Here is a 14744-nt window from a genome sequence, read left to right on the forward strand (position 1 = left end):
AAGCATTTGCATTCAAAATAGAACAAGAATTAAATATATATGAATACATTTCTCCTAATATTTGGTTATCTGACCCATAGTGCATTGCACATCTGACATAATTCTCTCTGCATATTTTAAGAATTATATTAAAGAATTGTAAGATTTTAGTAACTTGTAAGTTCAAATTGTTGTTTTATCTGTAGTTGCTAGAGACCTGACTTATAAAATTAGTCTGCAAATTATTGAATAAGGTCGAGGTTTGGTAGCTTTCATTCTGGAAGCTTAACTTGGGGAGTGTTGACACTGCTACCCGGCTGCTGCACAATGGCAGCCCACTGCTCCCCAAGGGGATGGGTCAAATGAAGAGAGTGAATATTCCCATTGTGGGACATTAAAGGGATTTACTTTTTTTTAATTAAAATTTTTATTTTTTATGCATGTTTGCGTTATTATCACATCCATCCATATAACCCAAAAGGTCCCCCTCATGTGCATTGATTGCTAATGAACAAAGGCAATACCCGCTCCATGATTCCTTTTTTCTTTTTTCGTAACAGGGAAGAAATTTACTTTTAAGTCCAAGAGTTTTTAGAAATAATTTTTTTCTCAAAAATGGAAAGATTTGCTCATGCTCGCAAAACTCACAGATGTGACAGAATTTGATAAGTCTTAAAAAGCACTAAGAGTAGTTTTGTGTCACTGATTTGATGAACATGAATCTTTATTGGTTTGTTAAATGAAATTCCACACATGCACTTTAAGAAAATGCAAAGCAGCAGTGTCAAACACAGCAGTACGATGGAATCCTTTTAACTAAGCACCTTTCATTCAATTGTTTCTCAAAAGGATCCTTTGTCTGAAACTCTGGAGGGTCCGACATTGTGGACCATGACTACAGTAGATGGAGAAGAGAAATTAAATGATATTGAGACCAAATTAACAGGATCCAAAGAGACGGGAGAAGAAGAATGGGATAGGGCCGAAGAGTCATCACTTAAAAGGAATCAGACTCTGGTCAACTCTACTTTGAACTATACGAATGAGGTAAAGGAGTTTTTGACATTGTTGGAAACGATTCAATGCTGTTCAATGCTGTGATTTGTTGTTATTCTGTTTCATTTGTCATTTTCCTCTTTATTGTAAAATAATAATTACCGGTAATGTAGTTAAATTCAATAGGAATAAAAACATATATATTTTGTATCTACCTTTGACATTTTTAATCCTTTAATGTTCCATTAAAATATTCAAATATGATTCAGTGAATAAGACCAAAGCGTTTGTGTTAATGACAATTTTTATCTATTTCTGTCACCTGATCCCACAAATGTTCAGAATTTGTATATTTGTTTTTAGACAGTCTCAGGGTTGCCTAAAACTGTTCTGGAGACTGTTCTCCTCACTCAGGATGACCCACTGAAGAAGAACGCTGCACCAAAGAAGAAGAACAGGGGACATGGGAAAGTAAAGCTGCCATTGCTTTCTCAGTAACAAAATCTAAACATGCATAAAGCTCATAAAGCTACTCTGTCAGTTTAAATTAATGCCCATATTTAATGGACCACATTTGCCTTTGATGTTTTAGCTCAAAATGCACAAATACTTTACCGGTAATTGATGTGATATCATTTTTTAAAGACATGAAAATATTTACTTTTCTGTGCAGAAATGTGACATTTTTCTAAACCACTTTGTAATAATATTGTTGTAGAATTATACAAGCATGGATGCACTAATAAGAGAAAACGAGTATAGCGTAGTCATTATACTTTGAAGTTTTTCACCTTAATATAGCTCAGAACAGTGATAAATGACTAATTTTTAACCAGCTCCAAAAAATACTTGCGAGTGGCTTTGCATTTTTTATCAACTGAATAATTTTTGTCACAATTCAACTGAATATATTTATAGAAATTCATGTCAATGGGCTAAAATTCAAAGGCTTTGTGGTGGTTTGATTTTGATTTGATATCACCGATATTTTTGCATTAATCTTGATTATCATTAACTACTTTTGATATTAATCTTAACTTATCAACCATAGTTTTACCAAAAACCTAAAGCATGAAGAACTTTTACTTTTTTTCTCTCTCATTGACTGTTGACTTCTTAACCAGGGCAAAGGAAATAAAGGACGGCATAAGAGGCAGAGACATCGCCTGGTAAATGTCCTTAAAGGGGGTTAAACTAAAACGGGAAACTGAACTAATATTTTGATTAAACTAAACATAAACAAAGAAATTAGGGGTGTAACGAGACCTTCTAACATAAAAACAGCATTTCTGGTCAATGTGATATCATTCTAACGAAATTATAATCAGTACAGCATGACATTTATAAAATTATTTCACCCAGAATGAACTGTTCTCCCCACATCACTCCCTTGGTTCTAAACACAAGTATAGGTTGAAATATAAAAAAAAAAAAATTAGACTACCCTTTATAAAGCTAATGCATCATAAACTGATCAACATTTGATCAACCCTGCAGTCAGTGCCAGCTTGTGGTATTTTTTATACTTATGGATCAGCAAAATGTATTGTTAATTATAATGCACTGCACATAACTATGCAGCTATTTCTTTGTATTTACTCTTCTAACAACTGAGCATAAAATTATGACAACTAACACTGCATATAATTCTTTATTAGTCGAAACCATGGATGTGAGCTGTGTTGGTTTAAATATGGTGGTCCAGGGAGACATAGAAAAAGGTGACTGAGCAACATATTTTAAAACAGCATATCTGTTGTCAACATATTTTCTATTTTATTCATTTGCATACAGGGTGGTAAGTGTTCCATAGTTTTCTAAAAGTTTTGACACAAAGTCATTTGAAATTCATTTGATTTTATTTTTTGTTGTTTGTTATTGAATATTTTTAAGCCCAATTTATAATATGTCTAAAGTTGGATAGTATATTGAGTATTGTAGCTGTTAAAAGAACATACAAACATATATTAAATATGCAAGACTGAAAGAAACTGTTCATGATTACCTGATTTTTTAATTATTTCCCCCCCCCTTTTGAAAGTCTAGATTTTTCTTGCTAGGGTCCAGTTCCATGGCTCACTGCATCCTGCTTCTGCACTACAAACAATATATTTCATAACAGACATAATTTTCAGAAATATTTTCTACACAATAAGATGACATTGGTTCTTTCTGTTTGAAATTAAAACTGAAGGTAAAAAGCATAAAAGAGGAAAGGGGAGAAAGGGCATTCAGTCTTTGTCTGATAAAACATGTATAAGCTTTTAGCTATTCTTAGGAGTACCATTTAAGCTTGACCTCCTGCTGTGTTAGGTTTGAGATTTGTATTATGAAGTAAAAAAAGGAAGAGGTAGTTTAGTTTTTGTGTTTTGTGGAAGGAGCCCATTATTGAAGACAACTTAATTTACAGTTCTTAATCATACACCATGAATTGAAAATACTTGGTGCTGCTAAATTTTGCTTTACACTGACTGACCAACTCTTATCGGTCATAAATTGTGATAATGGTGCCATAGCTTCAGTCTTCTAAGGTGATAAAGAACAACGGCGTAGCTTTAGGATTTTTACTTGGTTGGAAAAAAAATGAAGGTTCCTACTTTACCAAAATTACATTGCTAAACCATCATCTTGTCTGTTTTTTTTAAATAAAGTGCCTTATCCCATCTTGTAAACTCAATGAACCGTTACACCCCTAATTTCAACTAACAGTTTTCTCACTACTAAAGCTAAAAACAGACTGCTTTGCCATTCTAACATGATTTAAACACAATTTAACAAGAAATAACCACTCCTTTACAAAATTTGAAGGAATTATAACAAATTATTAACACATTCTAAGTACCAAACTCCCATGAAATTCTTTTATGGATGTTTCTTTGTATAACATGAAGCATGTTCTTGTTGCAATACATATATGTCTCTAATTATACTGTTGACTATTTAATGCAGTTTCTTGGGTTTCGCTCTCCTCAACCACACAAACTATGTAAATGTTAATCCAATTTCAAAACATCCTATTTTAATTGTACTTTTTTATCTTTTCAGATAAGTAATGAGCAAAAAGAAGAAGAAAATGAGGAATTTTATGGCAGCGAAGAATACACTTATGAATATGAGGTAGGCCGCTTTTGCACTAAATTAGTAATTCAGGCTCTGCTGGAAACTTTCTCTTAAATGTGATGTTAATGATGTGGATTTTCTTACTCAAAGCACCGGGGATGTAGAGAGGCTCCCATCCCCCAGTTATCTCTAAGGATTCAAATATATCTGTGCCCACATGAATACTGGAAAACGTTGATTAATAACACACCCACTACCTCAATTTAATCATTAGGGATGAATTAGTTTGTCATTTCCGCTCTCTGTATCTGCTGTGTACTTTGTACGATGGATTTTCATGTTTAAAATTTGTGTTGAGAAAAGTTGTTCTCTTCTTTGAAAACAGGAAGAACCTCTCCCTGATGAAGAAACAGTCTCTTGGGTGAGGACAGAGAAAAGAGAGGTACTTTTTCTTCAAACAGGATGTTTTCATCTGTGACAGCTGGACTGAGTATAAATGTTATGATTCATATTTAATGTAAATTATGCTGAATGCTTCCCTGCATGTGCCTTGAAGTCCAAACAGTAGAATTCCCAAGTCCTCGGCATGAAAACAAAGCATAAACTATGTGCTTCAAATAATAAACAAAATAACTGCTGTTATAATAGAGATTTTTAGTGTAATCATCCTCTTAAATTAATCTGCATAGGAGGAGCAGCTATCAACTCAACTTCCTGCCCAGTTTGAAACCTCCAGTCGTCCTCTAGCCACTGACCAGGAAACGAATGCTCAGGTAACTACACATTATCCATGACGTACCTCCTTATTTCAGCCTGGTCATCCAGCACAAGGACACATCCATAAAATGAAAGCCTTCCACTTTGTTCCATTAAAAAAAACGATACAGGAATATATTATTTAAGCAGTTTAGGAATGTCCCCTGTGTGTTATTCAAGGAAAGTTAATTTTCTCTCTGGAAAGTAAACTTTTCTAAGGTTTTCACCCAAAGATAAAGTCAGAAGGGATGTATCTCTATAGTGTTATTTCATTTATATGCTTGGAAATATTTAAATCTACTAGATATTTTTCAGATTTTGCCTCATTATGAACAGAAAGCTCTCTGTATGTCCCTTGGGTGTGTTATAGACTTATCCAAACTAACATGTAATGAGTAACAGGAACATTATTTATGGATTTCATAATGAGTTTGCCACTCAGTGATTCCTCTATAGAATCAGCTTTTGCTGCATTAACACGCACCACTGCATAAGTGATCTTCTTACCACTTCTGTTTTAAAATTGCTGAAGCTCAATGAAATTTGCATACGAGCGATGGTAACCATACATTTTGAAGTTTGCTGCACTTTATCAACTGGCTTATGGTCTTTACTTAGACTTAGCCATTCTCAAATGTTTTTGTTTCATTTTGGTTTAGCTCTGTCTGTTTACAGTAGTTGCCATCCTGCTGCATGGTAAATCTCTGCCCATCTTTCATAAAGTTTTTGAAATGAGGATTGCAAATCCCAGTAGGATGCAGAGGTACTGCAGAGGTGTATTGATATATTGTCTAAACCAAATAAAAAAAAAAATCAGAAGATACCAAAGAAAAAGTTGAGTAAATCTTTGGGAGGTAGATAAACCCAGTTTTATAATCAGTACCTTTGCATACTGCATCAACAACTTAATGGTGACTATTGAAACTGGTTCCTCACTTGCAAACTAGAGGCAAATGCCCATTGCGGCATTCTTAGTACTCTCGTGATCCCTTATGTTCTCAGGCTGTCATGCTCACAATAGCAGCATTGTAAGAGTTAGACAAGGATCTGTCACCTTGCTTAATAACAGGCGATTTCACAGAAAAGGCTTCCTTTAGTCCTCCCTTATTAGGATTAGAACATCACCATCCTTAAAAGAGTAAACCGCTGGCCTGCAGAAGAGTGTAAACGATGTAAAGAGTAAAACTTTAGGCTCAAGAAGTCTTCCACATGGGGAAACACAAAGAACCCAACTACAAGACTTGGTCAACTTGTTTTCTTCCTACCAGGAATACTAAAATAGAACATAGTGAAAACTGCAATTTTGCTTGAAAGAGGAACATACTTTAATACTTTTATATTACCACCACACAAGTATCAAAGGTTTATATGATGTCCAGACTTAGTGATGACTTTGGAGTTGGTTTATATTCATTTTGTTGTATATTTTCAGATGGGATTAGTTCTAATACCCTCTGGCATTTACAGGTTAATCCCAGACACACATCAGGGATGAACTTGGGAAATGTACGTGGTACAAGCCTAGTTATTGCCATGTCATTGGATTTTCCCACTCTTTAGCTGCCCGCAGGTCCTACAGAGTTACAGCTGTGTGACTCTCTTTCCGTTTTTTTACTTTCGGTTTGATAAAGCACATAAATCACATCTTGGGATATTGTTTGGTAACTTCATCATCCTTTTCTCACTACTTTTTTTGATGATCTGCCTGCTGTGTTTCTTTGTCTTCCTAATCCTTTTTTAAAAATGCTTCTACCAAACCCCCAGGAGTAGATGCACTAACTGGACAAAAAGCATTACAGAAACTGATTCTACATCCTGATTAAGAGATTTGTTGAGGGAATGATTTGCAATTATTTAAGGTAAATCAGAGTAAAAAATAAGCAGAATACATATTGGAACACCATCTTTTGGGGATTTTACGTCAAGAATGTCTTTACCTCCATAGTTAAGTGATAAATATGCTACGTTTTGTTCTTGACCAAAGTCTTGATAAAATCATAAAGGTTTTTATTTGTAATATGGTTACATGTGAAAGCAAAAGGGGGTAGGGATACTTTTAGCTGCTGGAGAACTGTTGGTAATGTTATCACATGTACGCATCCTTCAGGTGTGAATGTGCATAAATGATTGCTTGACTTTTTGTCAGACATTGTAACTTGAGTTTGAGACATACCAGCATGTGGCTGTTAAAGAAAAAAATATTTTAGCATTTGAATAGGTTATGTTCCTGTGTCTCTTCCCAATAAATAGTAAAAAGATGCATTTTAAATATGTTAATTTTAACTTTCAACTAAGTATATGTTACAGCATGCCCCTTGTTCTACTTATGTCAAGAGTTTGCATGTAATTGTGTTTTTTTTTTTTAGTTTGTAGGGTTTCGAACGACTGCCAGTGTTAGCTTTAAAGGCATACTGTGTAACATTTTGCCACTAGAGGCGCTAGACCTGTAACTGTACGTATTTTACTTCTACTAAACAACAAAAGTCATAACAAAGACATATGACTGTATACTAGGAGCAAAGTTTTAACTTTACTCTAATAATAGCGTTAAGAAAAGAGAATCGGTTTTACATCCAGCTACTTCTTTCAGCCTGCGTCAACGAACAACTCTTGTTTTTCCTCACGTACGATCTTGTTCACTTTTTCTCTTTTTAGCCTCCTCAGAAGGCTGTATATTAGTCTGAGAAATAATTTAAAATAACTCACATGCGGTGTGCCTTTAATCTAAAAATTGTATTTCTGTCATCCTTATGGCAAATATGTTTATGTGGCTATAGCCACATTTGGAATAAATTACAAAAATAAACTTGGAGAAGCAGGACAAATAAGTTTTGTCGTAAATATTTATTTCTAAAGTCTTAATTTTGAACTTAAATCCCATTACATTTATGTGCAATATTTGAATTTTTTGCTATATTTCGATAAGGATATTTATTATTTGACTGATTTGACATTTTTATGTGTGATTTTTATCACTACATAACTTTTAATAGTTGGTGGATGATATTAGACCAGCATTGCTCTGCATTTATGTCCATAATGTTGTGAATTTACAAATAAATTAAAGAAAAAACAACTTATGAGCATCACAGCTTTTTGTTGCTGTGTGTTGGAACAGCCAGTAGTCCAACACACAGTTAGAAGCTCCTCCCATGAAAAAAATTAGAAAATTAGAATTGATTTAAGACATTATTAAAAATTATTATAATACTTATTACTTCAATTGTATTTATTTTTCTTCTTTTTTTATACCCAGGAGAGTTTTAAGCTAAAACATATTTCTAATGCTACCCTTTGATTTTGTTCTCCTTAGATTATTACAACACCAACAGTCTCTCCATTACAGCCTAAGGCTGGTGTAGAAAAGGTGAGGAGGGAATCATGCTGTTTCATTGTTGGTTTTTGTCCTTTAAAAAGCAAAACGCTGTTACTGTAAAAGGGCTGTCTATTTAAGTCTGTGTCTCTCAGAAACATTACATAAAACCTACCCTGTCAAATTTGACAAAAATTGATATTAAAGTGAAAATGGGCAAATTAAAATTGCTAACATTTTGGTGTGACATTACTTTTGCTTCAATTTCAAAATAGGCCTTCAGGCTTGAAAGTGTTGGTCCTTTTTAGTTGTAATTGCAACATTTATACTCTGTATGATGCTTCACTTTTGTAGCTATCCATATTTAAGATTTGTTCTGCTTGTACCACCAGGAAAATGTGGCACTGCCTACTCCTCCGACAGCAACAGGAGAACCAGATGAGGTACAGGTTCCATTTTAAATCTTATAGATTTATTTAAAACCAATTTTTCCCTAAATCTTTGCATGCTTTGGATTCGAAACCTTTGAACCCTTCACATGTCATAAGGTCATAGGTCATAATAGATAACATTTTCAGCTTTGAAAAACTCCAAACCTAAGTTAATCTGAAAATATGCTGCAAGACTGAGTTTCAAATGTTTCACAAAGAAGAATGGGCAAAAGTTGGAATAGAATCAGCAGTTTTTTATTTATATTTATGCAAAATCCTGATTTAGCATGGCTAAAAGCTGTGATACGTCACCGCACAATTATGGTCTACCTTATGGATGTCTCTGCATAGAATCCAATAAATGCTCTTGTCAAAATGTGAAAAACTTCCTATGACATTATTTTGCCTGATACTAATTCTACTCAAAATGCATGTGGGATTCTCTTATGATGCTTTATCCTAAAAACTTCACCAGTTTAAACAGTGCATATATCCATGTATCTAACAGCAATGCACAAACATTTATCAGATGGTTGGACAGAATGTTTTTTCTGTGCAGCATGCAAATTCATTCTTATTAATCTTGCTTGTTTAAAAATAATGCAAACATCTAAAATGCACAAGGTTTAGACCTTTAATATTTATATTTAGTAGAAAATATCTGGAGTTAATTTTAATTCCTCTCTCTGTCTCTTATGTCTTTAAACAGGAACTCTCTTAATTTCCCAGAGACTACAAACTTTATTACTATTCACTGACGATAAACTGTGAGGGATTTGGTGAAGATTCCTGAAACCGAACAACATTTCCCAAAAGGGATCTCCTTCCCATACAAAGAAAATATTCCAAATCTATGTCCATACAATTGTTGTTGTTTTTTCTTGAAAAAGAGCATATTAGTGGTGTAGACCTCATGTTCATTCAGTAGGTCCAGCATAGCCACAGTTTGTTGACTTTTTTTTAATTCCAAATTAATTTATTCCAATGGCTTTTAGCGATTAGGCATCATGTATACTATAGCTTTACAGTTTGATTCGATGTGTCTTTAGAGGTTAAGGAAATTATATTTATTGACACATATTTTGATGCTTTAATTTTTCAAATATTTTAATTACAATTATTTCAATTCTGTTTTGAGCTGTTATGTGGATACATTTGGCACTGTTTCCACTGGTGAAAGTTGTCTGTCATTCCTTTGTATGTATTTAACCTCTTTGTAAATTTATGTCAAAGTAAAATTGTTACACACTGTAAGCCAGTCTCTTTTTAATTTTTTGATTGTTATAAAAATCCATTACACATTTCAGAAAAAAAGCATGTGAACACACTGCTATTTTGCAAGTTTGCCCACTTAAAAATCATGGAGGGGTCTGAAATTCTCATCGTAGGTGCATGTCCACTGTGAGAGATATAATAAAAAAAAAAAGAAATATAAATGTGTGTAACTATTTTGTAACTATTTATTTTTATGATACAGATGCAAATAAGTATTTGGAAACCTGCGAAAATCTATGTTAATATTTGGAACAGTAGCCTTTGTTTTCAATTACAGAGGGATTTCGGACCACTCCTCCACACAGATCTTCTCTAGATCAGTCAGGTTTCTGGGATTTTGCTGAGAAACAGAGTTTGAGCTCCCTCTAAAGATTCTCTGTTGGGTTTAGGTCTGGAGACTGGTTCTGGCCAAGCCACAACCTTGATATACTTCTTCTAAAACCACACCTTAGTTATCCTGGCTGTGTTCTTCATTGTCATGTTGGAAGACACAGCCTCGACCCATCTTCACCCCCAGTGCATGATGCTACCACCCCCATGCTTCACAGTAGGGCTGGTGTTCTTGGAATGGTACTCATCATTCTCCTCTCTATATCTTCACTTACTGACTACATAAATGAAGTGGTGAGCTATACTTTCTCTCATTAAAACCTCTTTAAACATATTTTGTGACAAGTGTATGGTATGGAAAAAACATTTGTACACTGCCTTCATCAGTTACTGCCACTGCTGGCAGAATAAAACACTGCAGCTGTAAACAACCCCACCCTCAATAGCCAAGAAAGTACTGGGTCTCAAAGGGACCAAATCCCGAGGGAAGGGAATTTACCCAGGTTAACTTTTAAGAAAACTCTACCTGAGCTTTTATAAGCTCCAGGGCTTTGGAGTAGGACTATAGAAAAGGGGTTAATTTTGAAGGTTTGCTTTGTTCAGATAATTTACCATGCTCCTCACTGCTCAGGTGTGAAAACCCTACAGCAAGAGCTTGAAAAAGTTCAGTCTAGGCAACTCGACATAAAGTTTTCTAAAAGATGTTTTGCCTCTCATCCAAGAGGCTTCTTCAGTTCTAACTAGTTCTAACTAGTTGGGAGCACTGAAATGAATATACTGTAGGTCTATGGCAAGACTATCTAGGGCCTTGTGGAAGAAGATTGTAACTGCTGATGATTCTAGGGGCCTGAAATCAAACATTTTGTCAACACAACAGCCAGTTGAGAGGTAACGCACAACACCCCTACAGTGAAACTTGCCATGAAAACAGCTTCAGAGAGACAATGAAAAATAATTGAGCAAGATATATACAATTACATGACTGCAGAAAAAAATAACACCAATGCCTTTGGTATTAGCATTGTTATGAAACATTAAAGCCTACCTCAACAACCGCTTTATGGTCAGTTCTGTCAGAAATGTGTTTAGAGCTACTCTCTCATAAACTAGAGTCTCTGCATGTCGTAAGAGCTGATGTCTGACAATGGGGTCCCTAACAATGTTATTTATATAAATTCATTTGCAATATTCTATTTAAAAGGTAAAACAGTTTTACCCAGGTGAGCTGGGTAGAGACATTTTTTAACTAACTGAAAACAAATAACTTCTTTGATTCCTGCAAAATAAAAATTTGTGGCACTTAACAGGCACCTGGACTTCAAACCAGAGTGAAAAGAGACACCTTTAGGCATGACTCAATGGTAGGTTTCAGATGGTTTTCTACAAAGAAATGAAAAATAAATGAAAGTTTTTAATATTTTAACAACAACATGGCTTATGTAATAAGTTTCACGTTGCAGGTATTTATGCCAGGTGCTCCAGGTGGAAGAAATCGGATTAAAGAAATACAAAAAGTAATTCTCTATTCTCGTTATATCCCTTCTTTAAAAATTAATGCTTTAAAACATGAAAATGCAATTTCCTGGTGCCTGCAGAGCAGGTATAAGATTTTGCACTTATTTTTTGTTGCAGCAACTGGCCTCTGGTGCTCAGGGTTACAACAAATGGAGAGTAAGTGTGTGATCTGCAATGTACAACACAAATATTTAGAATGTTTTTGAGTTATTTTCATTTTAAAAAATACACTCATTTCTATAATGAAACTTGCTTTTTCTAGACAGAAAAGCTCCTCAACAATGTCAACAGTAGAGAAATGGAAGAGAAAAAGCTATACAGTGAGATAAACAGAGAGGTAATATTTGGAGAAGATGATCTGACTGGAGGAGAGGGGGTAGCCGAACCAGGTGGATACCCAGAAACTGACCCGGATCCAGTCTATGAGGAGATAGAGGAGGAGAGGAGTGGCGACTATGACTGGGAGATGGAGGAAGATGTAGATCGGGAAAGGGAAAATGAAGAGGAAGAGGAGTTGGAGAGGCAAAGAGAGAGGGAGAGGTTGGAAATGGAAAGGGAAAGAGAGGAGCTGGAGAAGGAGAGGGAGGCTGAATATGAGATAGAGAAAGAGGAAGATGTGGATGGGGAGACGACGGAGCAGGACGTTGATAGAAACTTGGAAAGGGAGGAGAGGGAAAGGCAGAGGGCAGAGATGGAGAGGCAAAGGTTGGGGGGATACAGTGAAGAAACTGGACAGCCATCACCTTATCCTCCTGAGTACTTTTTTCTGAAGGTAAGAACACAAAAATAAATCACCAAAGCACCCTAAGACACTGAATAAAATATTAAAGGTAAAGTGGAGGATTTTCGCTAATTTTTGAAAAGACCCGCCACCTCTGATTAAATAAAATGCACATGCACAACCCTGCGCCAGAGAGGGAATGCCTATTAGAAAGCTGCGTGAAGCTGACACCCCACCCACGTCAAAAAACTCTGCAAATAGACTGAATGGTTAGTGCAACGTTAGTGCAGATTTGTGCAGAAAAAAATATCGTTTGTGCTACTTTTGTTTAAGAGAGCTCTATTAGAACCATGTGAGAGCGTGAACAAGCCCATTTCTCATCATGCACGCTCTGTTTAAAAGTTGCTGTTTGCATCGCTTACTTTCCAAAAGAAGATTTGCAATTTTTTCACTATGTCAGACTCACCACTTATTTTGTTGATCCACCTGGAGTAAGAACATCATCCGCTATACCTTTAATGATAAAACAATCCTCATCATGAAATACGGTAGCTCACCCAAAATCATAGATATTTTAGAGGATCCTAATTTAAACATTTTTATTTCTATTGTTGTTCGCCTTAATAGCAGCACTTAATTTACATTAGATTTTATATTTTTTAAAAAGATTAGTGTATAATTGATACTCCGATTTAAATTTTTTCGAATAGAAAAAAAAACAAAACAGGTTTTTTAGCCACATTGCTAGCATACTCAATTGAGATTTAGGTTTGTGTTTTAAATTTCAGAATATGCATGAAATCCATACTTGGATCTATTTACTCATGTGGCAAATAGCATTTTATTTATTTTTTTTATGGTATTGAATGTGTACTTTGCATGATTAAACTCAAATATTTCATAGATGGGTTTAGCAGTTCGGAAAAAATATGTTTTAATGTAATACATATGTGTTTCCAAAATAGTAAAAAAATCCACTAGACTTTTGTTTCCTAGTGGATTCTTTTTTTTTTTTTGACTTTTTTGGAATGACTATGACATGGCTGACTGAGAATCTTCACCAGCACACATATGTGTTTGTTTGTCTACTGCAGGGGCACCCAGGTGAAAATGGGAAACCGGGACCAAAGGTGACTACTGATTTATATTCATATTTATATGAACTGGTAAATACACTGCCCAACAATCTATCCTTGAAAAGATAAAGATAGATATTATATAAAAACTTTTTTTTTTTTATTTGAAATCACTTTTAACAAGAGTTGTGAACATTTTACTGCTAATTGATAATTGTTGAGATGTTTCATAAAATTTATGGCATCCATGACTCTTATGTTGGGCTGAGTGAGTTAGGTCTGTGATCAATAATTTTGTATCAAACGATTTTAGAGATTTTTAAACCAGAAGCACAGAGATTAACTAATTTAACATCATTACCAGATTTGATATAAGCTCAGTTAACACATTTTAAGCAGAGATATAATAGAATTGTCTCAATAAATTTAAAACCTTAGTTTTCACATAGATGTTACAGAATCCATTAATTTGTGAAATGAATCGATGTTTATGACAAAGAGGAAGATTATGCCATTGCTGAAGGAGCAGATTGTGTCTCTCTGTATCAATCACAGGTTTATTACACACATCATAGGAGTGGTTCTATAGAACTGTGACATAAGGGTTTTTAGTGAGAGAACCCACAGATGGATGCATATTTTCTTTAAAGAATAGAACGTGTCCTTTTTTCATATCCTGACCTCAACAGATCAGATCATGCATTTCTAAATTTTGTTCTAAAACTGGAACTCTTTATTTGCAGCTTTTACATACAAAATAAATGTATAAAGATAATAAATGTGTAACCTATATAGCCTTTAAAAAATCTAAGTATCACAGGATGAGTTGATTTAAAAGTCAAACAGATTACTATACCATTCTTTTGGACTGGATGGCTGTCATGATCGGTTTAACAAATTTGACCCACATGCAGAAAAACCACTCAGAGAGCACGGAAAAAGTTAAACAGGTTTATTGAAGGCGCTAACAGGAGTTGGATCTGGAACACAGTGAGCAGGTGAACCGGAACTGGAAGTGAGAAGGGAACTTCAGTGGTCAGTTCAGGTACTTTGGGAATCTTGGAAGCTCTGAGATTTGCAAGGTGAGGAACTCACGTTTGTGGGGGGTCTTGTCAATCCTTGAATCCAGACTGTGTTGTTAATCCAGAGAAGGGAGCAAACGTTGGAGGGCGGACAGGTAGACTAGCGTTGGATCTGGAGCAGCAAAGGAGCGGACTGTCACTCAGATTTCCGATGCCAAAAATGGCAAACACTCTGGTGTCGAAGTAGTGACAGTCCACTGCTCAAATACT

The 14744-nt window shown here is 35.0% G+C and overlaps 1 protein-coding gene across 7 annotated transcripts in view; it reads left to right on the forward strand.

Moving 5' to 3' along the window:
- Nucleotides 1-14744, forward strand: part of LOC107103009 (collagen alpha-1(VII) chain-like) — a 91652-nt gene that overhangs the window by 61113 nt on the left and 15795 nt on the right. Inside the window, exons 70-82 of one of the 7 annotated variants that reach the window (XM_015402504.1) lie at nt 829-1026; nt 1339-1446; nt 2100-2144; nt 4021-4092; nt 4421-4477; nt 4725-4808; nt 8105-8158; nt 8497-8547; nt 11448-11501; nt 11601-11654; nt 11773-11811; nt 11918-12427; nt 13471-13506. In XM_015402504.1, the coding sequence (XP_015257990.1) occupies nt 829-1026; nt 1339-1446; nt 2100-2144; nt 4021-4092; nt 4421-4477; nt 4725-4808; nt 8105-8158; nt 8497-8547; nt 11448-11501; nt 11601-11654; nt 11773-11811; nt 11918-12427; nt 13471-13506 (1362 nt within the window). Of the gene's footprint in view, nt 1-828; nt 1027-1338; nt 1447-2099; nt 2145-4020; nt 4093-4420; nt 4478-4724; nt 4809-8104; nt 8159-8496; nt 8548-9244; nt 9807-11447; nt 11502-11600; nt 11655-11772; nt 11812-11917; nt 12428-13470; nt 13507-14744 lie in introns of those variants that run through there. The other 6 variants (XM_015402506.1, XM_015402507.1, XM_015402505.1 and 3 more) reach the window with 6 other exon arrangements.

The sequence above is a fragment of the Cyprinodon variegatus genome, unplaced genomic scaffold (genome assembly GCF_000732505.1).
Source record: "Cyprinodon variegatus isolate N-32 unplaced genomic scaffold, C_variegatus-1.0 Scaffold1360, whole genome shotgun sequence".
NCBI classification, from domain to species: domain Eukaryota; kingdom Metazoa; phylum Chordata; class Actinopteri; order Cyprinodontiformes; family Cyprinodontidae; genus Cyprinodon; species Cyprinodon variegatus.